Source organism: Chroicocephalus ridibundus, chromosome 7 (assembly GCF_963924245.1).
Source record: "Chroicocephalus ridibundus chromosome 7, bChrRid1.1, whole genome shotgun sequence".
In the NCBI taxonomy this organism is placed as follows: Eukaryota; Metazoa; Chordata; class Aves; order Charadriiformes; family Laridae; genus Chroicocephalus; species Chroicocephalus ridibundus.
Genome location: NC_086290.1, coordinates 41,377,572 through 41,401,204, shown reverse-complemented (window position 1 = coordinate 41,401,204; position 23,633 = coordinate 41,377,572). Strand labels below are relative to the sequence as shown.

The window sequence follows — 23,633 nt, the reverse complement described above, 5'->3', positions numbered from 1 at the left end:
TTTGTCTCAGCCAAATTATACAAGTGTTTGGAAAGTGCCAAGATGAAAGATCACATGCTGGGATGGTTAGTCCCAGGGAAATGCACATGCCCCAGGGTTCCAGACCAGTTTGGTAAGGAAAACAAATTCCATTCTGGAGCTAAATTTTAGCTGTCAGAGATACAGCTTTAAAATCCACACTTTAAAACCCCCCCAAAATTTCCTTTTAAAAGTCATGGACTCGAGTCTGAGGCATGCGATGGATAAGAGGGTGAGTACGATACAAAACAAAGAGAACAGAAGAAAACCAAATGTGTGGCTTCTGACTCACAGAAGTTGGAAGGCAGGGAGTGTCCCACTGCCCCAGCCATCCATGGAAGACATGCTCCAAAAAAGCTTCAAAACCTCCTTTGCTGGAGCTAAACTGATCAAAATGACTACAGCATGAGGTCAGGCTCTACAGTAGCTACCTTCTAGGTCATCTGCCTCTAAAACCAGTTACCATTTCCCTAGGAAAATTAAGCAGCAGCTGATGTTGCTAATACAAGTCTCCAATTCACTGTGGCTACTCATGCAAGAAATCAGCACATGATGGCAAAATTACAAACTTTTACTGTTATTGCAAAAATGTAGTTTAATAAAAAAAAATTATATCTTTTCTAATGCTCTAGGGAGGCAAGAAGAGGCTTTAAATAATTAATAAGGATTTTTCTACCTCCCTAAATTTTTCTTCTTTGACGGGAAATTTGACCACATGAATTTTGAACTTTGAATCCTCTGTTTTCTAGCTTGTGTTAGACGAGGACACAAAATGATTCATATGACCGATCACCCCTTGGTAGATGGGCCCTACTTTGCTTGTCATCGTTCAGACACAGAACAAAATGACATTAGCTCACCACCTCTAAGACAACAGAGAGATGGAAACAAATGGGCAGAACACAGGCAAAAGGGAGACACCATCCGTCAGTACGACAGGCAGCAGCCTCAGCAAACCACCGGGCTGTTGTCAGAAACGGACAGTCATCACAATAAAGAAGAATATCAAGGAGTGACAGGAAAGACTACGAGAAAATTGCTTTGAGATGTTAATACAGGGCTCTTTCCAAATAGAAGGGGCAACAGAGAAAACCTACCAAGATGTTGGCTTAGAAGTAATCTGCGCTAATTCCGTTGATCTGGTTATACACACACAACACGATCTTAATGGCCTGCCATACCTAGAAGCAGCTCTATGAAAACAAAAGTTTGAGAATAAAATAGAAAGCTGTGAGGTGTGGTCTAAAAGGGACTCAAACAGAGTAGAGCCCAGATAGCAAGGTTTGGCCGACAGCACAAAACGCACGGTTCTTCACGCAGCTGCCAAATTCCCTCTTCCTCACCACCTCACTATATAAATGGAAAACTTGAAACTCTAAAGAGACAACGCAGATCAGTATCACCTCATTTCACAGAAATCTTCAGGCTATAAGCTATTTCAAAAGTTCCTCATGTCAACACTCGCAAAGAATTCTCTTTCCTGCAAAGATCATTCCTCCGTGTGCATGTGGATGTGCATCTGTGTGTACATAGGTATTTATATGGTAAGGACGACAAAAAGTAGTAGAGGGCAACAGGACAGGGTTTTGCAATCATTTCTGTGCAGTTTTACCTCCATAACTTTGCACAAGGAACTACAAGACTGTAACTTTAATTTCAATTTGTGTTTAAGTCTCGTATAATCACCTACACAATTTTATGCCACGAGTCAGCTTGCATGGTTCCCAAGGAGATAAATTCTTAAAAATCTTCTCTGGAACCCACTGATAAAAAAAAAATGGAGGAAACTAGTATAATAAGATATAACGATGAATTAGTCCCTAAAGAAAAGTTATCTTTTCCTGAGCCCATCAGAAAAGCCTAGATAATCACTAAACATTTTGTATTTGCTTTTCTTTATTATTATCTCCAGCTTCCTATTTTTACTGTGCCTAGGCAGAGCATTTGCCACTCTCTATCTTTTTCTTTTACAAAATATCAAACAAGGATAAAGGATTTGGGAACAACAGGTTACACGTAAAAAAAAAAAAAAAAAAAAAAAGAATAATATATGATACATTTTCTATTTATGCAGGTATACTTACTGGGTAGAGCATCCATTCAAAAAACTAGGCCTTACACTTTACGAATTCTAGCCACAAACACAAGTGGCATTTTTACAGCAATTACTAAACATGATAAACATCAAATAAGCTTTGAATGGAGAATTGTAACCTCTGTGTGTGAGGCCTGGGAGGGAAGGAGGAGGAGAAGACAATGACATCTTAAAAAACTAACAAAAAAAAGGCAAGGTGATGGAGCCTTCACCTGTGATTCTGCTTGAATTAAGGGGTATTAAAAAAGGTCATAACTAAACTGCAAATAGGTGGTATTTTCACAATACAGATTTTCTGATCCGAGATTTAAACAAGAGAAATAGAACCATTTTCTATCCATGAAATACATTAAATTATATGCTAAACATAGTAGTGCACTAATCTGAAACTCTCCTGCCACTACTGCTAATTTTTCAGCTGCACCTTAGATAAGCATCTCTCCAAAATAGTACATGACGTTTTCCTATTTTCCAACGCTGTACTAACCATACAACAGGCACTGAAGAACGTTTGCATGGGCATCTTTCTTGTCCCAAGTGAAGACAATATAAACTATGATGGATGCAATACTGCATATGGTGACCGCAGAAGTACCTTCCATGGAAAGCCACACAATCCCTTGGGGCTACAGGAAAGATGCAGAGAACAGGCGCGGAGAAAGCGAACCATAAGTGAGTAAGTTTGGAAAGATCGTCTAGGCATTATAGATCTTCCAGTGGTTCTTGCAGGCAGAGTGAGATTTACCAGGTTATTTAAAAGGATACTGGAGAAATGAGCTTAATGCAGAAGAGGAATGCCTATGCGAGGATTTGAAAAGTGGGAAACATTCAGCCTAGCAGAACGCAAACACAGTTTGCCAAGGGATTTTTTTTCCCCCTCCGCAAATACAAGTTTCAATGAATACTGATGAAGGTCTAAAGAACTAATCTACATCAGCTTTAAGTCATGTAAAAACTGTGAATTTGGATTTTCGCATTCTCCAGTTTCCAGAGAAATGTAAAGGAACCTAGCAATATACATACACGAACCAGATTCTGTTCTGTATTTTTGATACACTGGTTCTGGTGAGATCATAACCAACCCAAATCATAAAAAAGCAAATCTGGTCTCCTCAGTCAGTAGAACATTTTCTAACTATCTTATGAACTAGAAGAAAGAATTAATTCTCGTCTAGTGGATACCAATTTCCACCTTCTGTCTGTAGAATCAAATAGACAACCATAATTACTATAAATACATTTAGTGAAAGTTCAAAATTTCTTTAAATGGGCCATTTTTATTTAATTCCCTACACAGAGAATTTAATCTAATGTCATTCTTCTCTGAAAAATCTCGATTTATGCATTTAATAACCTCTTGGACTTCCAAGAAAAGCCAGATTGAGGACTGAATAGCTGCTGTGTCGAACAAAAAATGCTAACCCAAGCTCTGTGTGCATTAGCTGTGTGCCTTGGGATGGGATTCTACAGCATCTAACAAGGTACGAGCTCCATTTGAAGCTCTTCCCAAAAAGCAGGGTTTGCAGCTTCTCTCCCCTCTTTGAATTCGTAGCCACCTGCAGCCAACAGGGTACTAAAAGGGACCCTTTCTTCAACAGAGATCTGTTTTCTTGAAACACATGGGAACCTCAGTACTTCTGAGTCTGTTATTCCTCTGGCAGATTTGTTTGAAATTGGGCAGGGTGTTAAAAAAAATACTGTAGGAGACGCTGTCAAAAAAAAAAAAAAGGCTACAATATAGTCTATATAATTTAAATGATGAAAGTATTGATTATTTTAAAAATTAATTTAAAATTACATTCACACCTAGACAATGTGTCTGAACTTTGCTACTAGCTCTAACTTTTTTTTTTTTTTTTTTTTTTTTTTTTTTTAGATTTTTATGTTTATTCTCCCTCAGTCTGCAGCTAGCAAGCCCTGAAACATCCTTGCTTACAGGCTATCTCCACACTTAAAATAATCTGAGTTTAAAGTCTTCTGATTTTTGACCCAAGGAAATAAACCAGAATCAAATACAAGTTGCAAAAATATTCCGCATTATAATTCAGTTTCCTGGAACCTGAGTTTACAGTCATCTCTGGTTCCCATTTTTGTATCTACTAACGAAATCCCACCCTTCTTACATAAAAGATGAATCTCATAATCTGTACACAGTTCTGCCCAGGTGTTTTGCTGTATTTACACTCCCACTACATTTCATTGTGATCCCACTACAGATCATTGTTTCCACTTTCACATTCCTCAGAGAGAACGTCCCCCTGGCTGCTGCCAGTAGTTTTTTGGAAATTTACTTAAAGCAAATGGTCCTTAATGACCTGTTGAAAAATAAACCTCAACATGTACATAGCAATAAAATTAATGTACTGTTAATGGTTCCTACCAGCTCACTGCTAAGTCACGCACTTTCAAAATGTTGCTCAGTTTATACTTCCCAGATTTCAGGGGTTGAGGATTTTCTTTAGCATGCACAAGGTAGGGGTCCACTTGGGTATCAACAGGGAATTCCGAGTCCAGGAGAGACAAATACAATTATTAATTCTCAGAAGCACCGCTTAAGTTCATAGAATGTACTACCTACTACGTTATTATTTTGAAAACACAATTTTGTCTTATTTTTTTCCCCTTTATTTTTCTCCTCTGTTCAATTTTCATCAATTTTTTAAATCGCTGTTGTCCAGATTTTACTCATTTTTGATACATATTGTTAAAGCGTAGTGCAGGCATACCTGTAAAATTGCGGTCTGTAGCGAGGAACTGAATACTACAAGATTTATTCATTTGTCCTCTTAAAATTATCTTCCTACGAGTTAACTTCTGGTCAGTTCTATCAGCATTGCTCTAAAAAGAGATCAACCATCGCTACTAATCATTATCTGCAACCAAGCATAAATCCACCATTTATACCAGCAAACCCTTTCTTCCCCCAAAACAGAAAACAACCCCACTTATGTAGCTCAACGTAACAGCAATGGGAAAAAAAGTAACTCTACGCTGTGGCTATGGTGAGATATGGTAAAAAAAGCCAAATAAAATTTTGTGTCATTTATACTCCTAACAAAGTTTGTGTAATGATGTGGGTTTAAGTGAAAAAAACCTGGCCTGATACTTTTATTGCTAGTCATTTATATACCTGCTACTGGAAGAAGATACGATGTTTAAAAAGGAAGGCTGTTAAATTGTTAGTATAAAATCCCCTATATTAAATTCAGGACTATCTCTGGTTTTAGTAAGTATTTCATGGAGGACAGTCAAAATTCAGGTAAATTGATTATTTTTCCTGTAAACAGAAAACAAATGTTTTAAAATTGTTTAACCCTAAGTTTAAACCAACCAATTTAAGATGCGGTGATCTACGCTGCACTAGACTGTCTCATGATTAAGAGAAGTTAATTTCTAGAAACTTTTGGATTTCATCAGCTGGCAGCCAGAAAGCTTCTCAACTCCTAATGAAAGAACTACTCTCATTGTCCATATCACTCCATTTATATTTTATTTCCTTCTCTTTGTTTTTCTTATGCATATCTCCCATAGTGAAGATGAAAAGAATAAAGTTCAGTCCTACTATCAAGCCCAGCACAGCATGATCTGTGGCATAATCACTGATTTCTCAGCTAAACGAAACAGTTCCCACTACGATTTTAAATGGAAAAATCATCCAAACGCAAAGAGAGGAGGGCTGCGTATGCACATATAAACAATACAACGCAAAGGAGAGCAGCTACAGGTAAATAACCTCTTCTGGCCTTTGACTTCACGTATATATGTAAATCTTGATTGTGAGTAACTCCAAGCAGCATTTCCCAGAGATCACCATTACTTGGATAAGATCCTTTTCTCTACTTGAGAACAATATGGGGCTGAATTCTAGAGAAAGAAGCCTCAATGGCTGCAAGAAGCCACAAGGAAAAAATGGATAAGAAAAATGGCATACTACTGACATAAAACACTGGACTAGAACCGGGAATGAAGGTTTCTATCAGCCTCCCTCTGTGAGATTACTGGCACAGGCTATTTCCCATTTTTTCCATTGACTACTTTTTTCTACCATTATTTTCCATGGAGGTGAGCTCTATGACTCGCATCAAGAGGCTTATCTTGCATCAAGAGGCTGAAGGTATTCTTAAAAAGACTTTCTTGCAAGTATAATGCTGATAAAAAGACAAAAATACAAATACACATATAGTTAGTCTTGCAGCCTCATTTTCTATCAGTGTGGTGGAAGATATTTTCTAAGATTAGTCAGCAGACTAGGAGATTTATTACTAACTCTAATTAACCAAGCTAAATGGCTTTATTAAAAATAGATTGTCATTAAAGAATGTAAGGAGGGTAACTGTGCACAATATATTTTAAGGACTACACTAGTCATTGCAAAACCACTTACAAAGACCATAGTTTTCTGAAGACTCAGCTGATCATTCGTGTTTGCAACATTTTCAGGACATCCTGCTGTGAGAAGCTTTAAAGGAAAGACTGAAATTACCATACTCTTTAAAATGCCCATCAACCACTAAGATTAAGAATGGAATAAAATCTATGTACTTTAATCTGAAAATGCACACACACAGCAGGGATAACCACTAACTTTTTTTTTTTTTTTAGAATTTTTTTGCACTTAACTTGATGGTAGCCGTCGTGTTAATTTGCAGGAATGAGCATAGAGCAAATTTCAGAACTAGAGACCATCAAGGGAATATTGTTTTCTCTCTCATTTCAGAAGTTCTCTACACTGCATGTTCTATAAGGATGCCATTAACCTGAGTCAAACTTTTAAAGTTATTATGAAAATAATTAAGTTAATGACCTAATGATCAGTAAAAGCTTATTTATTACAAACACAAGACCCAGAAGATATTTTTCAGTGGACTGAAAGGAGCTGCAGATGTTCACTGCAGAGTATTGCTCCATCTAAACCATATTTATGTTTCCTCCTTGAAGCTAAGCAGCTACATGGAGAGTTTTGTTTGCAGAAAAACTTCTCAACTTCATTATCCTATGCAATTATTTTGTAAGCTTTTACAGATATGCAAAACTTTAGCTTCAAGCTGCCTTAATGATGCTCAGAAATCACATTCCCAGAACACTGGACTCAGTTTCCATGGAACAGTAGGGACTTAGAACAATGACTGACACAGGACATCAGTCCTATCTTTCTTCTCTGGCTGGAGAGGAAGACAGAATTTGGGTATCACGGAGAGCAGATGATCAAAGACATCCTTTGTTGTCTCAACTCAGGTATTAACAAGATACTTACATCTTGTACTAAGGTGCTAACTAACAGTTTTCCACTTACTTATGTGTACTTCAGGGTGTACTAAGAAGTAAAAAAAAAAAAATTAAAAAAAAAATCAACCTCAAACACACACCTAAATTCTATTTGAAACATGTGGAAGATAATTATTAACAGAATTAAAAATCCTTCTTATCTCACAGATAACCTTTCTCTCCAAAACTGTTCTTAACTATGTGGGGGGAAAAAAGCTAAAATAAATCAGAAACATTGAGAATTAGGAAATAAATATGTAAAGTACAAGTAAGTAAAGATTAAAGGAATCTTGCATTGCTATTCCAGGAAGAAGTCGTAATATGTTTGTGGCTGAAGTTACACATTTTTATAGGAATACATGTCATGTTCTGATTGTGTTTCATCCATAATACTCCTGCAGATCTCTGAAGCCAGTTTCAAAAAAAATCCACACATTTTCCAAATTTGGGAGTGATTAAAATGAGTCTGCAGTCTTGCATTTTTCAGTGGAAAAACCCAGATACTACTTCAGGAGATGCTGCTGGAAATTATTGCTGTAGAATTCACAAATACAGTAAAAAGAGAAGGATAATATAAAAATATTAGTATTTCTATCATTCCATAGTGAATTGCTGAAGTATTTCTGAAATTGTAGTTTTTACCTCCTTTGCTGTGATAATCCTTTATTTTACTAGAACTTGAGATTCAGCCTTAGATGTTGAGATAATTCATACCGATTGTTCATACTTTGGGTCTGAATGCCATGAACGCTGGTATTGCTTGCCATGGCCAGGTGAAATGTTGATTTCAGTAGCTCCCCAGTACAGCCCAGTTGGAAGCCACAGTTTAAATATATCGAATCTGTTGCTGAGTTGATTTCCTGCCTGAGAAAGGTACCGAGGAGTTTAGAAGAAATATCAGCTTAAGGTGCTGTCTCACAGTATTTCCAAAATATATTATTTCTGTATTGATTTATCAAAGCTTCATCGGAACTTCCATTTAGGTGAGGCATAGCTCAGTACGTAGGTTCTGAGCTCCTCAAAAGGAACACAAACAAGCTACCTGTGAAATTACAAAGGTCAACATAGATCTATTTTTTCTTCCCAGATACAAATCTTTATCCCTGTGAAATAAATGTGGTATCTTTATCGTAAAAGCTTCCTACAAAAAAAAGCCTCAAAAATGCTAATATAAAGACAGCTCTCCCCCCCAACAACAAATTTTGGCAACCAAGTGTCATTATTTAATCCTTATTCTATTATTTTCAATTGCTAAATCCTGAAGGTAACAGAGAATCCATTACACAAGTTGAGGCTCTGCATAAAAAGGCTTTGTGAAACATATTTATTACAAACATTGATTGCAAAGACTGACCCCCCACTTCAGCACAGGCAAGGGTAATGTGCACGCCACAACCCAAGAAATGCACGTATTGAGTGCTAAGGAGCCAAAGCAATATATTATGGGTTTTGTTCACTCTTGTATCTGCAACGTACTAAACATCTGTACTATGACGAACATGAAAAGCTATTGAGCTTTTCTCTTACCTCAGTATAAAAGAGAAAAGAATGCATTTCCTGCCTGTGAAATTAAACATCCTATTACTTTCTCATCAAAGGCAAGGAGCATTGCATTCAAAACAATGTCCTAGAAAGAATCTCTGTGAACCATAACCATTCTGAATGCATTGACAAGGATAAAAGCAAATGGTGCATTTTATCTGCCCAAAGTCTCATTTAGACACCACACTACCGTTGTTGTCTGAACTTACGGGTGCAACAGACCGCCAGCCACTCACAAGGAGTTAGCCATGACCCTCAGCCCATTCACTACTAGTATTTCCACAGCTCTCAAAATCATTAGCAGAGCTGATTAAGCATCATTATCGCCATTTGTTTTATAGACACAGGGAAGACATTCAAATGGTAGGACCTTGGCAAGGGTAACAGTGCAAACCCATCTACGTCCCCCCCGAGTAATAAAAGGATCTGTTACTGATTCTCCTGATTTACCTAGAGACCCCTACAGGAATCAGGATTGCAAGAACTCGTAAAAGCACTCCTTGCCCTAAGACCTCACAGATTCAGTTACAAAACCAAACCACAAGAGAAGAGGCATAGCCTTTTTTTTTTTTCCTTAAGTTAAGAACCTGAACCATATGAGGGTTTAGTGATTTACCCCAGATCAAGCTGCATCTTCTAGGAGAGAATTGCATTTTAACCAAATCATGTGGTAAACCAAACTCAGCTTCAGAGTCTCAGACCACTACTTAATTCTCCCTAATAAGACACCAGTCTTGTCTTGATGGAAATCATTATGCCATTAAGATAATATACCCTTAAAAGCTCTTAGAAACCTTTCATTTCTTTCCCATCCTGAATTTTTCCAGTAGACTGCCTTTTCGCTTCTGATAGCGGGGCTCTTCAGATCAAGTCTCCAGCTTTTGGTTTCCTTGAGGAAGATGCAACAGACTCATTTGTCAAAACACACAGAAGGCAATGAATAGATAAGTGGAACTGATCTAAATCATCCCACAGCTGAGAAAAATGTAGTATAGTTTAATACAAAACAGAAAGCACCCAAATCAGTTGATCTAAATCACGGCGCAGCCTTGTCTATATCATCATTAAATGTAGCTCCAAGTTTATTCTTACTCATATGTTAGAACCTGAAGTTGGAAAGAACTAGCTTCACTGTGCAATTGCAAGCAAGATCAAGCCATGTTACTTTATTTCTAAAAAAAAAAAATAAATAAAATAACAAATGCAAGCTTCACTGAGGCAAAGATCATCGGGCTGTAATTTGGTGATTCAAAGTCCTCCGGGGAGGGAGGTGGAGGGGCAATCTTTTTTCTTTTTTTATTTTTGCAAAAGTTGACAAATATCATCATCGGTACTTACAATCAGAAAATTATCAAGGTCATTCTAAGACTGCCATCAAGACACGCACAAGGAGCACAATCATAGTCACACCTGCTGGTGTATCCACACATTCAATTTAAAAAGCAAATACTAGATATTCTGTTCAGAAATGAAAGCAAAGTCAGGAAAATCAAATTCTTCTCAGGGACAGCTACCGTCTATGTCCAAAATTCAGCAAGATATCCTGACTTGTATCACTAACTATTTTCAAGGAAATATTCTATTCTCTGTTCTCACACAAAAATCAGGATTATCTCTGCTTTTGTGTACTTGGAGAAGTACTGCACTAATCACCGATAGCTACACTTACATTCCACTGAAATTATCTTTTTACTTAAAGAGATAGGGAAAAAAAAAACAATTTTAATGATTGTTTGCTTAATTTTCCCCCCAAATCTGATACACTTATATTATGGAGGATATATTTTGTATTTTTTTTTCTTTTCCTTTAGATTAAACACATTTCAATATCTTGAAATTTCCACATTTTAGATCTTAATTATCAAAGCAGTCCCATGGAAATCAATAGTCCTGCTCAGAAACTCCATATTAAATATATAGTTTCCATCACAGGACTTTAGTTTCACACTGTATCTCAGTTTTTGTCCAAACTATCACAGCTTTCAAAACAATCTAAGGTAACTACGAGCACATGCACTCAAATAGTGGAAGTAAACAAAGGAAATTTTTAAAATACAAATACATAAATAAGAATGAAAATAGCCTTGGCTGTAGTTGCTCACAATGAATGAATCTTAATCATCAGACTATCAAAATTAAACTACATCAAATCACCTAAAACATTTTTAAAAAGCAAACTACAGTACAAGATTTCCCAATCCGGTTTTACTTTTCCTCAATTTTTTATTTTTTTTTAATTTTTTTTTTAAACAAGAATCAGACAATTCCTAAGGAAAGATATGAATAATGACCACTATTAAGATGATATAAGACATCACTTAAAATCATTTTAAGGTTCAAAGTAAATTTTTAAGAGAGATTCAAACCTGTTCCTGTTTCCCTCTTTCCCCTGCTGAAAATCCCGATACTCTGTTCCCCGAGTAGCTTAGTTTTGTTGCAATGGAGATAGTTGGCTTCAAAAGGGACCAAACACTAAGCAGGAAACCACTGAATGAGTATTAAGTGCTTTGCTGCAAAAGCGACAGAAAATTAATATAAAATATAGTAGTCGAGCATTATTTTATCTTCTTTCTCATGTTTTCTGTAACTGGAGGAATAAGCTATCCTTTCCTACCAGGCTATGAAAAAAATTGAATGAAGAGATTTAGCGCATCCACTGAACAGACTGCCATCAGCAAAATAGTCAGTAGCCAACGTTACACTATTTTCGATACTGAAACAACTCAATTTCAAAATGCTTACAGTAACTGTACTACAACACAATTGCACTTTATTTTACTATTTTAATCATGACCACAATTATTTTACAAACACCTGAAATGTAAGGAAAGGAAGCTGAAAGCGATAGCAGGAGTGCATAGTAAAACTTTTATTGCACACTACATCTTGCCTGACTTGCTAATAAAAACCATGAAAATCGCCCACAAAGGTTGTGGCCACATAAATCCTCCTTATTCAGTTTATAATCCTGACGATTTTTCTTTTTTTTTTTTCTTCTTTAATAAAATAAACATGAAGATAATATGTAATAGGTAGTAAAAGTCTGATTAATTAAAAAAAGCAATGGCAAAACTGTTTTGACTTCATGTTCGGGGCTAGTGTATTCATGCAGCTCTTCAGACAGTTCGTGAACTGGTGCTAACAGTAAATTTAAACTCAAAACTCCTCTTGACAATGTCAGTTTTAAGGATCTGCCAAATGAAGTCTTCCTAGCGCCGTTGCCTATGCAATAAAGAACTAGAAAGCAGCGCTAGTATAAATGCATAACTACATCACAGACACTTGATATCTTTTTGACCAGAGCTCTTGTTAGTACTTATTGGTAAATTTACAGAAATTATTTGTCTACAATAAGATGGATAAGTTTGAAGATGGAAAGCTGCTGCACTTCACTAGTGTTTTGTTTCTTTTATTGTGACTATTGAAACCATATTTCTCAATGGTTAATAATCGGAGAGACTTGAAGAATAAGAGGAAGCTAGCAATTATAAAAATAACCATCACTGAAAAGCAGTATCATCCAGTTTTTAGCACCACAGCTTCTTTTCTTGCCACTATTTCAGAAGGTAAAGGTATAAAAGGAAAAAATTCTATGAAAACCATATTGCCCAACCCTACAGAAAGAAAACAACTGTAACGTTTTCGCTTCTACTAGAACTTAAAAACTTCTCAGCAAACAGCGGAATAAAGCACGTTTACCAGTTCAAAGCAACAACATTGAGGATGATGCCATTAAGGATAAACATGCCACTCAAATGTGGAGACTACAGCATAATCTGTACACTAGAGACGCATGCCCGACGAGCTGCGGAGCTGCTCAGAGGACGGAGAGTGTGGAGTCTCAGGGCCAAGAGCTGAGAGCCACAGAAAGGCTCCTCGAGCTCACTCAAGATTGACCACGGAACGATTAGGAGACTTAAGGTGCTCTGCACCCACACTGAAAGCAAAACAAATATTTAAGCTTTATAAAGATGAACAGATTGTTCTTCCAGAGAAGGAAGAGTCCTCAAAATAAATTATTCATTGAAACCCTGTTCTGTCTTAGAAAGGATATCCATGCTGTGCAGAAATACCACATACAGCTTCTTCTGTCACTTCTACATCCCAGCTACCTCATCAAATGTATTTTTAACTCCTTCTTTTGATTAATCTAGTCTGTTACAGAGTGTACATAGCACGACCAATGATCTCTGTTGAGTCAATAAGGTGAGGAGTCACAGTGAAATATTCTAGTACGTGAACGTAGTAATAATTCTGAGTGATAAATTCAGTTACAGTCTCAATAAAGTGATACAATGATCATCCAACTTTTAATTTACTACTCCTTGATGGCGGGATTTTAACTTAATACATGCAATTAAAATTAATTTCTTAAATTAAAATTATGCAATTCGATATTACAACTCTAAGATACAATGTCTGTACCGGTACCGATATGCCTGGATTTTAAATATCTACTTCTGATTACCATTAAGAGGAATCACGAATGTAAAATCATGACACGTAAAAGAATAAACTCAGTACTACCTTACTGGTAGCAATTCTGAATGTGTTGACCCGATTCCTGTCATCACAGCATCACCACAGAATAACAATAGAATATGCTCCTGTTTGTTTTGCAAAATAGTATTATATGTCATGGAGATAATCAACCTTTTACAAGGCACAAAACAAAATCTATATTCATACAATACAGCCGTACAGCACAGCTACACATATAACTTATGCTTCCATAAACAAGTGAAAACACTGTTACAAAACTCAGCTTGATCATTTGCCAAGGAGAAGTAAAATAACATTAATGAAAATGCTGCAATAAATTATGATGATACAAGGCTTGCATTTGGTTGCCTGGATTTTCGTAGCAGTTCTCTAAGTCACAAATAACCATTTGCTGTTCTCAGAGATGTGCCCCATCCCTTCCTTTAAAAGGCCTATTCTTGAAAAAGCTACTATGTTTATAATAAATGTTAAAACAAACAATGATGCAATAAAACTTAGAACCTTCTATCAATTATAATTTTATTTTGTAGACTTAAATTTTTATTATGGTGCAATTAAACTTCAGCAATATTTTCAGTTACAGCAGCGCATGCTGCATATGCCATACAATTCAATTAGGCACGTTAAAGAGGTAACGCTGATTATATGACAGACATCAAAAATATGATGCAGTATCATCTTTTTCTATATATTTTTTTTAAATTGTTCATAGTGGATTAATATCAATTTTCTCTACTACAGATGTATCCATAGTAGAGTCAATTAACAAATTTAAATGCTTCCTTCAAACAAGTTGTCCAATTTCTGTTTGCTTCCTTGAAGCAGCCAAATGAATACAGAGGTTAGTTATTAAACATCACATATTCAGATCTAAATGTATAGAGTCCCCTAGATCATACACACTGATGCACGGTATGGGATCATGGACGCCATTGTATCGTTTTTATTAAATCGCAACCTATATCAAATCCGTACTTCATGTCTGATTCTTCCCGTTGCAGTACTCAAACTGCTTTAAGGCCGGAGTTAGTAACAGCTAGGTTGCTGCCCACTGTTTGGGAACATTAAAAGAATAAAAATATTCAACAAATGTGAATAAAGACACACTCAAATTCAGTACACATTAGGCAATAAGTTACCATCAAACATTTGTATTGCTAACCTGAGGTCCAAGTGAAAAAGAAAACATACCTAACAAAAACAGCCTTCTCACATGCTTAAAGGAACTGTGTTCCATCCAAGCTCTGTATTTGAAAAATACTTTTTTGCATGCCATTCTAGCACAGCATAGCTTTGCTATGAAAACAAAACGTATTCAACATCACCACCAAAACAAAGCACGCCCTTACCTTTCCTGGGAATGGGTTGCATTACAAGCCACATGGACTGTCTGTCCCCCATGATACAGCCCTGGCAGCAGTGCTTGGCTGCATTACGTTTACGGTCAGATTTGATGATCTTGGAGCTCTTTTTCAACCTAAATTATGATTCTATGATCACTACATACCTGCCTTCTTGCTGACACTGTTCAAGAAACGCCTTTGTCTCTGGTGGGGAAGTAAGGAGGCTTCACATGTGTAACCTGTTAAGGAGGCTTCACATGTGTAACGAGCCCCTCACACACCCATCACCAACGAGCACCAGGTGCCAGGCTGCTGCCGGTGCTGCCGCCTTGTCTCCCATGCTGTGGGAGATAATGTTGCTGCTCAGCCCTCAGCCCCGGTGCCATCATCCTCTCTCAGCAGCGGACATTGTTTTTTCCCCTTTGATATCACAAGAAACGGGGGCTGTGGCTATGCCCCGGGCCGAGGCAAGGACGGGTTTGGCCCATTCAGAGAGCGCAGAAGGTACAAGCTCCCCATGGCCTGAATCATGGCTACAGACGGCGACTGCAAACACACCAGCTTGCAGAAGTAAACAACACAAATAAGCTGTTTTCTTCTTAAGGTATAGTGTTAACAAGTAGCTATCACATCCATAAACCATCTTCAGGAGAGAGACTTTGGCCGAAATTTTGCCTTAATGATTCTTAATTAAACTAGGTGGTTTTAAACAGCTTTAGGAGTTTAGCTTGCATCTATTTCCATTACAAGTACTAAGCAACAAAGTAATTTTAAACTTTGAATAGTTTAAAGACATAAAATTACTATTTTTACACAGTATAATATAAATGTCAGCATGACGTTTCTATGGAATTACCAGGTTATTTCTTCCATATTGTCTTTCCACTCAAATATTTAATTTTGAAAAGTTCGTCCCGACTGTTACCAGTTCTGTTTGGGGCTTTTTTTTCTGGTTGGTTGGTTTGGGTGGGGTTTCTTTTGGGAAGGGGTTCCCCTTTCTACTGGTTGAGAAATATACAGGACCTCTGAAGACCTGATAATATGAAATCTACCTCCATGTCTACAGGATCCCAATGCACGTTAGAAAAACAATTCTGTCATTGCACAGTAGGCTGGAAGACGAGAGATTTACATAGGCAAACTTGGTCTTTTAAACATTGCAAGACCACACTAAAGTATCTCTGAATGCAGTTTATAGAAATAGGCTCATTTGTTGTAACAGTAGGACTAATGCATTGCTCTATAATAAATATCAAATGTTTTAATTGTCTCATAGCTACTAAAGACTATATGTGTTGCACACATACAGAATACAGGTATATCATTTCATACACACATGTACCTTTATGTCCATATATAAAACCAGGGTGCAAGATGCAAAGCAGGAGGAAGAATATGAATTTACCAATTATAAGTATGGCTGCATGTAGTGGATGTTGTTTTTCGTCAAACTAGAAAATCAAAACAATTTATTCTCTGAAAAAAAACCTGTTGCTACTTGACATAAGCACTGATTAAAAGAAGCAGAAAATGAAAAGACTCCTACCCATACAGGTCCTGTCACGCTTAAGGTTGGTGTGTCAAATACTGATTTATAATTATTAAAATTAACTTATCATATTTTCCCAACACAGGCTTGTTAAATCATTATGAAGTTTAGTCCAAAAGATCATCGTTAAAACGAACATCAGTTTTATGAGCTATCAAAATGTTTTGATGCTACAAAATACTGCCAAGTGTTTCTTCACTAATTCCTTCCGCCAGCACGTGCTTTGTCTCTTGTAAAAAGTGTCTTCCCATTGATCAAGACGGCAAACTCACAAGCCTACGACTTCTGAAATAATAGTAAGATCTTCATCAGGATGATTTTCCTAGCATGTAAGCTGTTGGACAGATTTGCCATGAAACTGAAACCCCGTGCAAACAGATAGCTACGTTCTTCTATTTTACATGCAGTTTTCCCAGGGTCACCCGCAATTTTAGAGAGACTTTTTACATAGATTGTCTGTTTAAGCGAAGCAACAGCAATTACACACGGTCCCAGAACTGTAAGCACCATCCCTACAAATTCTGTGCAAAATAAGGAGGATGAAAAAGCGCCAGGTAAACCCCCCCAAAACATCACGTGTGCGCAAGTGGAAAACTTTACGGGAACAGCAGTGCTGAAATAGAGGACAACATTCCTTAGAAACTGGTACAAGATCATACATTCATTTATGGATGTTCCAAAGTACAGTTCATCTGAACTAATTTTGATTTTATTTCTAACACATGCACTGTAAAAAAGTGTGGAAATACTCTATCATTTTTTGGATTATTTAGTTTGAGACGATCCTATCTTGCATTTGTAATAAGAGAAAAAGGTATCTTCTCCTAAAGATTCTCTTACCACTAATCATGTTCAAATATTGATGCCAGAGGTTCAAGTAAGTTTCAAATTTTGCCCACTTTTATTACATTTCCAAATATTAACAAATAAGTTTTTTTTTTTCCTCAAATGAATACTCCACTTCTAAGGCGTTTTCAGGAACCTCAAAAATTGCATTTATATTCTCAGTATCCAGTATACACGAATTTCTCATATGACTAAAGTACATGTTGTCATCATCTCAATAACTGTTATAAGGCACACAGGGTTTACAGAGGTCCATCTATCACTACAATGAACTAGTGAACACATTCAGGGACCGTTAGTTATTGATTTATTTGCAATTATCCTTTATTTGCAATATGTCCCTATTACTCCCCTTTGCATTTAATCATACTGATTCAGTTTCAGGACAGGTAGTGACCATCATTCCCAGCTCCACATAATGATAGATAATGAAAACAAACCTGTAAGAGTACTTTGACATGCAGGTACAAAGCACTCCACTTGCCAATGCTGGAGAGTAATGGATTCTGTATAATAAAAAGCTAATTAATTGATTACAGTAGTTGCTAGCAATAAGTACTATATCCAATAGTGATATTATTGATTATTTATCACTGTAAATCAGCATAAATATTTTCAGCACTGCAGGAAGCGGATCCTACAGAATGTGGGAGTGAGGTGCTGCCAGACTGGCTTCCCCGGCATGCCGGTGGTGAAACAGCCATCTCCAGGAAAGTCAGGCTCCATCACGTGTAACGGCCACTTGGGAAGACAAACACCATAACTCTGGATGTCCCCCATTCCTTCTTCTTCCCCCAGCTTTATACACTGAGCATGACATGATATGGCATGGAACATCCCTTTGGTCAGTTGGGGTCAGCTGTCCCGGCTGTGTCTCCTCCCAGTGTTTTATGCGCTCCCAGCCCACTCGCTGGCGGCGCGGTGTGAGGAGCAGAAGAGGCCTTGACTGCTTAGCAACGACCAGGAACCCCAGTGCGCTAACAGGAGTATTCCTACCCCAAACAAAACATAGGACTATACCAGCTGAACCACAACAAAGTCCTACTCCAATTGGCATTTATTTCAAAGTGTTCTTACAGTGAAAACAACAACATAAGGACAGGAGCAGTTTCAGAAAAACAGCATTTCTAGAAAATGGCTTTTGGATCTTGGTATAAAATCCATTTCTGCTGGCGGGTCTTCTTCAGTTTCTCATTTCTGATCTGGAGTGCATGATTGCAAACTTCCGTTTGTTGGTATTGAAGCAAACGTAGAATGGTTACAGCTCACCTTTCATCTGCAACGCAAGATTCACAGTCACTTGTTTGCCTCTGTGCTTCCCCAAGTTTACATTAATTTCTGCATTACGTTGCAAATTGCCTTTTATTTCCAACTCCCCAAAGATCTAGTCATCTTACTCGTACGGCTGCCTTGTCTTCCTCATGTTGTTTCATTCTTTTAACTTTCATTTCTACCCTCAGCTGTCACACCAACACCTTAAATTGTTTTATTTTTTGTTGTGCTTCTGCCTTCAATCTGCATGCACTGAAGGCAATATTTGGCAAGAGCTTTCACACAGTAAAACTGGAAAAAAAACAACACAATTTTTACTCAAAGGAACTGCAGTTACTAAAGGCATTTAATATGTTTTTAAAGATCTTTTTTTCTATGTGATCAGAGCCATTGCTGCACATCAGATAAAAGGCCTGTAATGTTTCAGCCATAAACTGTATCTCTGGACCCCTTTGTATTTGCCCTGAAGGAAATCCTAATAAAATCTCCAACTTCCAGCCCTTAACTGATGAAAAATTCTGTAATACTCTGCCTCCTGATCAGACTCAGAAATTTAGCGGAATCACACTGGCAATTTTTTAGCTATTATAGAGATCATTTTTCTATGCTATGGAGAAAAACAAAGGACAAGTTCAGGACTGCAGTTCAATTACGTAAAGTAATGCTCACTGAGACGTATCAAACGTCATTCCTCTCTCAATTTCTCTCATTCCCACAATTAAACACATACTCATCCTTTTTCTGGAGTCGAAAAAACGTTATGTTAAATATATATATATATATAGGTGATAAATTTCAATAAAAAGATAAGGGCATCCCTGATTCTGTTCTCTCAGGATTATCAGGATTATAGCTTGTTAAAAGAATATCTTATTTATTCAGAACAGAAACATTTAAAAGAAAACTCATTTTAAAATTAAGAGACATCTTACACAAACACCTACTCTACATTCAATTATCAATACACCATCCAGAAAGGCTGGCAAGTCGAAAATAGTTCCAGTCCTTTCACTGGTGCCAAGTCTCCTACTGGAACCCAGACGCATCAGTGCCCTGAGGGGACCCTGTAGAGAAATTCAAGTTTTTTGATGCCTCATCTTTTGAGTCGGGTCATAGTACTCCCTTCTCCATCCTGTCAGTGAAGTGAAAGCTCAACTTGATTCCTGAAGCATTTCAGTATTGTCATCAATGTCTAGGATACACAGTGAGGACAGCTTCCATGGGAAACACCTTCTATGGCAGACAACCACATTTTCATGAAAAGAGGAAGAAAAAAATGTGCTGCAGGAGCATAATTAAAACAGGCTACATAATCATGTTTGAGAAGCAGGATCCTAACTCTACATTTCCATGACTAAATTAAGTTCTGTGGGTTTTTTTTCATTCAAGGTTTTACTGCTAATACAAACTCAGACTATTTGTATGTGTCTGTGACCTTAATACTGCCTTAATCACATTTTTTGGAGGCTTCTATCAAATTCATGAGTACATTATCACAAAAAATTTCCTTTTCTGGCTCGGAATCTAAAGAGAATGTAAAGAACAAAGCTGAAGATAAATTGCTATCACTACAGAAACTCAAAAGAGTAAAACTTAAATATTTCAGATTTTTTTTCTTTTTAATGTAAGACTTAAAATTTTTAAGTTATAATACTACATAAAGGACAGGGGGATAAACCAGCACAGAATTACCTGGCTATTCCTCAGGGGATGGGGGAAAAGAGGGGGGAAGGGGAAGAAACAACCACGAAAAGCAGCCTTCAAAGTAACAGCTGAAAGCAGAGCTTATATGTATTGGGTGTGCAGCTAAAGTATATTAAGATGATATAAACACAAGTAGATCAACCTTTCATTCCTAAAACAGAGGCATGCTCTTGTGTAGCTAAAAATAATAGCCAAATCAGAGTTGATGCAGACTCATCAAAAAGATAGCACTAAAATCAAAGCTCAGCTGTGTCATTAATATACTGACTAGAACAATCCAATGACATACTGAAGCGATACTCATACGTGTTTGACTGGGAAGAGAAACAAAAAGGTTACCCTTTTGTTTCCTCTCATTACTTTTTTTTACAGTAACTTACTTCTGACACCAAATTCATGATGAATGAATTCAATTAGTAAAATGATTTTTAAAAGTAATAAAACCAGGATTTGTAACATTAGGAACAACGTTTATAGCTCCAGAGTCTCCGATTTAAAAGCTGTCCCGATGTTCATAAATTATTTAAGAAAACAAACTTTCTATTCCAAAGGAACAGAAAGGGATTGTTTCAAAAGGTATTAAATTTAAGACAACCTAAAGCACCGCTGAGTGGCTGATGTAGCTGAATATGAACCGTCTCCTGCAGAGGTTGGCGTGTTGGGACTAAGCTCCCCACCATGCTGTCTCACTGCCGCCGAGGCTGCCCGCTTGTACTGATTACCAGATGCTGCCTAGAAGCTTACTCTGTGCGTATTCTGATGAAAATGGAAATAAACTACACAGAGATTGTTAAGAGCTCCTTGCTATGATTCTCAGACCCCAAATCAGTTAAATTAGCACCAAGGTTAAGAACAGATCTGAGTACATTAGTTGGGTTGGTTGTGTTTTTGGAGAGAAAACAGGAGTTATGGAATACAACACAGGATATCTCCAATTAACCTTAAATGTATTCCAAATATTGTCAGCCTTCCCCTCTCATTCTTTTTATGTTTACACAGTTTCTAAAATACTTAATTTGTACATAATAGACTGTTTTCCATTAAAATAAAACAAAACTCTACAAATAAACAATAGTGCCAACAAAGCCCTCTCAGCTCCTCTTCATTGTTATTTCCAAAACTATTTTAGCCCGTGCAGATATTTGAGACGAAAGTAAGTCTACATACCCTGGTTGTTATAAGCTTTGGTGGCAGGCAAAAATTGGCCATGAACTATCAGTTTGCAAAACAGAAGAGAAGCTGGAGTCGCAAAACCAGAAGAGGGGAAGTTTAGTCAACATCAGAGAACAGGAGCAGCAGAAGAAAAAGCTGCCAAAGCCCCATATCCTGGAACTCAAGAGAACATCTTTTGCAAATTACTACCAACCAAATGGTTGGACAAAACCAACCATTTCATGACTATATATCAAAAATTCCAAATACGATGCACTTAAAATGAGTATTTTTTTTTCCAAAGGATCATCTTTAAAAGTAAAGAGATTAAACAGCAGCTATCTATCTTCATTACTGTTTTTCTTGTTTGTAATAATGCAAAACTAAGGACTACATCTTGACATTAACCAACCCTATGATCTATGCTGAAATACGTAACCGGTATTTTCCTTAACTACTACATTAACATGGATATGTGCTGCTCTTCCTGATTATTTTATCTGCCAGGTCCGAACTAGGGCATGTAGACCCTACAGCAGAGCAACAATTTTTTGAATGAAGTGTGAAGAAGGAGGCTTATGAATTTCTTTACTCTTTCCAGCTTCCTTTTACATCCATTTGCTTAGGCTATGGGCATGAAAAATGCAGACATAAACAGCTGAGACCGACGTCACAGCTACGTGCATTGTTCCTAAATTATCTACAAGAGTATTCTAAACAAAATTTTAAAAAATAATAATCATTATACCTCAGAAGTGTGGAAATACAGCACACACAAAGAATTCTCACATTAACAGGTACCACTGCTACAGATGACTAAATTTTTTAAAAAATTATGTATAGTGATTTTTTTTCTTGTTTATTTGTTCTCTTACTTTTTAACCTATAAAAATCAGTAGAAATTTCTCTTGACAGATTTAAAATCACAGCAAACAATCTCAGTCTGGCTTCAAGAGAACAATTTCTTTACAGGTGCTACAGAAATTGGGTAGGTTTGCTTTCTACCATGAGCGAAGCATTCCTGCAAAAATAAAAGCAGCTTCAGATGTGTAGTAAATTTAATGTCTGATTGGCTGGCCCGCTTTGGATGAGGTACAATACATAGCCTTCTACACTAGCCTTTCAGACTTGTGGAAATAACTTTTTAATTCAGTACCTTAGTCGAAAGAATTTAGAATTTTTACAGAGAGAGCAGAAGGAGGGAAGAGAAGGGTAGCTGTTAGGGAGGAGAAAGGAGGGCAAAGGAAAGAGGAAGAAAAGCATTCTTTTAGATGAGATATAAAAGCACTTGAGTACAAAAAAAATACATTGTGCTTGTTCCCCCAAAGACAAAGCTCTGAGAGATCACGGCCAAACTCCGCAGTAAGACATTAGGCTGCACTAATATAAAAACAAATACTTTTGCAACATAATATGAAAACATCGTTAAGGCGCCTACAAAATTGTTTCCTGTTGTAGAGTGCGTGATGTTTAACAGCTGTGGTTTGGACAAGTGATTGCCTTTAGCAGCAGCAGATTTGATCCACCTTTATTGTCTGATCATCACTCTGACATTACTTCTGTTCCCCTGGCGTAAACCCCCCACCTGTATATCCATCATTACAGGTTGGTTTCCAGCCGAAATCCTTCAGCAAGGAACATTTCCTCAGGAACGGAAAACCCCTCACTTGCCGGGAGTGAAGGTGTTGCCATTTGACAAGTGCTCAGTGATCTGTATAAAATGAGCTGGTGTTAAGGACAAAGAAAGTAGGAATGGGGGTGGAGGGCTGCAATCCCAAAGGATCTCAGACAATGCAGAAAGGCCAACAATAGCTCCTCTCCATCCCAGCCATGTTTCTCCTGAAAACTGAGGAGATTATAAATTTTCAGTACTCCATCAGACCTCAGTCTCCCTGCTGACAGATTTCACTTTGGTTATTGCATGTAAGAGAAGGTAAGATCAACAAGTCCACCATTATACAACAACTAGTTTTAATCATGATCAAAGCTGTCAGGCCTAGATTTGAACCGGAAATCCAATTATGAAAAGTCCTGTGCCCTATTAACATCATCTTCATAGTATGTGACACTCCAATGAAAAACAATTACATTTTCCGGAGGAAGTAGTCTGATTATTAATTCATAAACTGTTTGGAATACAGTCTTAGCATTTTATTTCATTTCATTGAATTCAAGCAAAAACAATTAAGACTTTACTTTCTACTCCCAGAAGTACTGTTGGAATATGCAAGAGAAACAAGCCTGAGCACGATGAGCAGTGTGTGTTCCTGCCCGCATACTTACGGCGTCTTAGAGAGATCCGTTACCATGAAAACTAAATGCTAATGTTGAATTTCATTTTCCT

The 23,633-nt window shown here is 37.2% G+C and overlaps 1 protein-coding gene across 1 annotated transcript in view; it reads right to left on the bottom strand.

Annotated features, from left to right (window-relative positions):
• SPAG16 (sperm associated antigen 16) overlaps nt 1-23,633 on the bottom strand; it is a 386,482-nt gene that overhangs the window by 324,866 nt on the left and 37,983 nt on the right. The window contains 1 exon segment of the mRNA XM_063341470.1: nt 4,494-4,651. Coding sequence (XP_063197540.1) covers nt 4,494-4,651 — 158 coding nt within the window.